General features: G+C 30.3%; 1 protein-coding gene across 1 annotated transcript in view; it reads left to right on the top strand.

The window, feature by feature from the left end:
* Nucleotides 1–218, top strand: part of LOC119588096 (carbohydrate sulfotransferase 4-like) — a gene marked incomplete at its 3' end in the record, with an annotated part of 10,849 nt that overhangs the window by 2,682 nt on the left and 7,949 nt on the right. Inside the window, 1 exon segment of the mRNA XM_037936804.1 lies at nucleotides 99–162. Within this exon segment, the coding sequence (XP_037792732.1) occupies nucleotides 99–162 (64 nt within the window).

The following is a 218-nucleotide window of genomic DNA, read 5'->3' on the forward strand; positions in this document are numbered from 1 at the left end:
CACACATTTACCATATTCATTAGAACTAAAATTAAAGTTTCCTGGACTTTTAGATTACACACTAAATTTATATAATTTTCCCCCCTACTCTATTGTAGTTCGGTTTGCTGTATGGAATTAAACATATCGAATTTATTCCTTCAAGTCAATACCAGGTCGCAGGTAAGGAACAGTTTTTTTTATTTGTTTTTGCTACTTGTGAATAATGGATGAAATTT

The sequence above is a fragment of the Penaeus monodon genome, chromosome 23 (assembly GCF_015228065.2).
Source record: "Penaeus monodon isolate SGIC_2016 chromosome 23, NSTDA_Pmon_1, whole genome shotgun sequence".
Lineage (NCBI taxonomy): Eukaryota > Metazoa > Arthropoda > Malacostraca > Decapoda > Penaeidae > Penaeus > Penaeus monodon.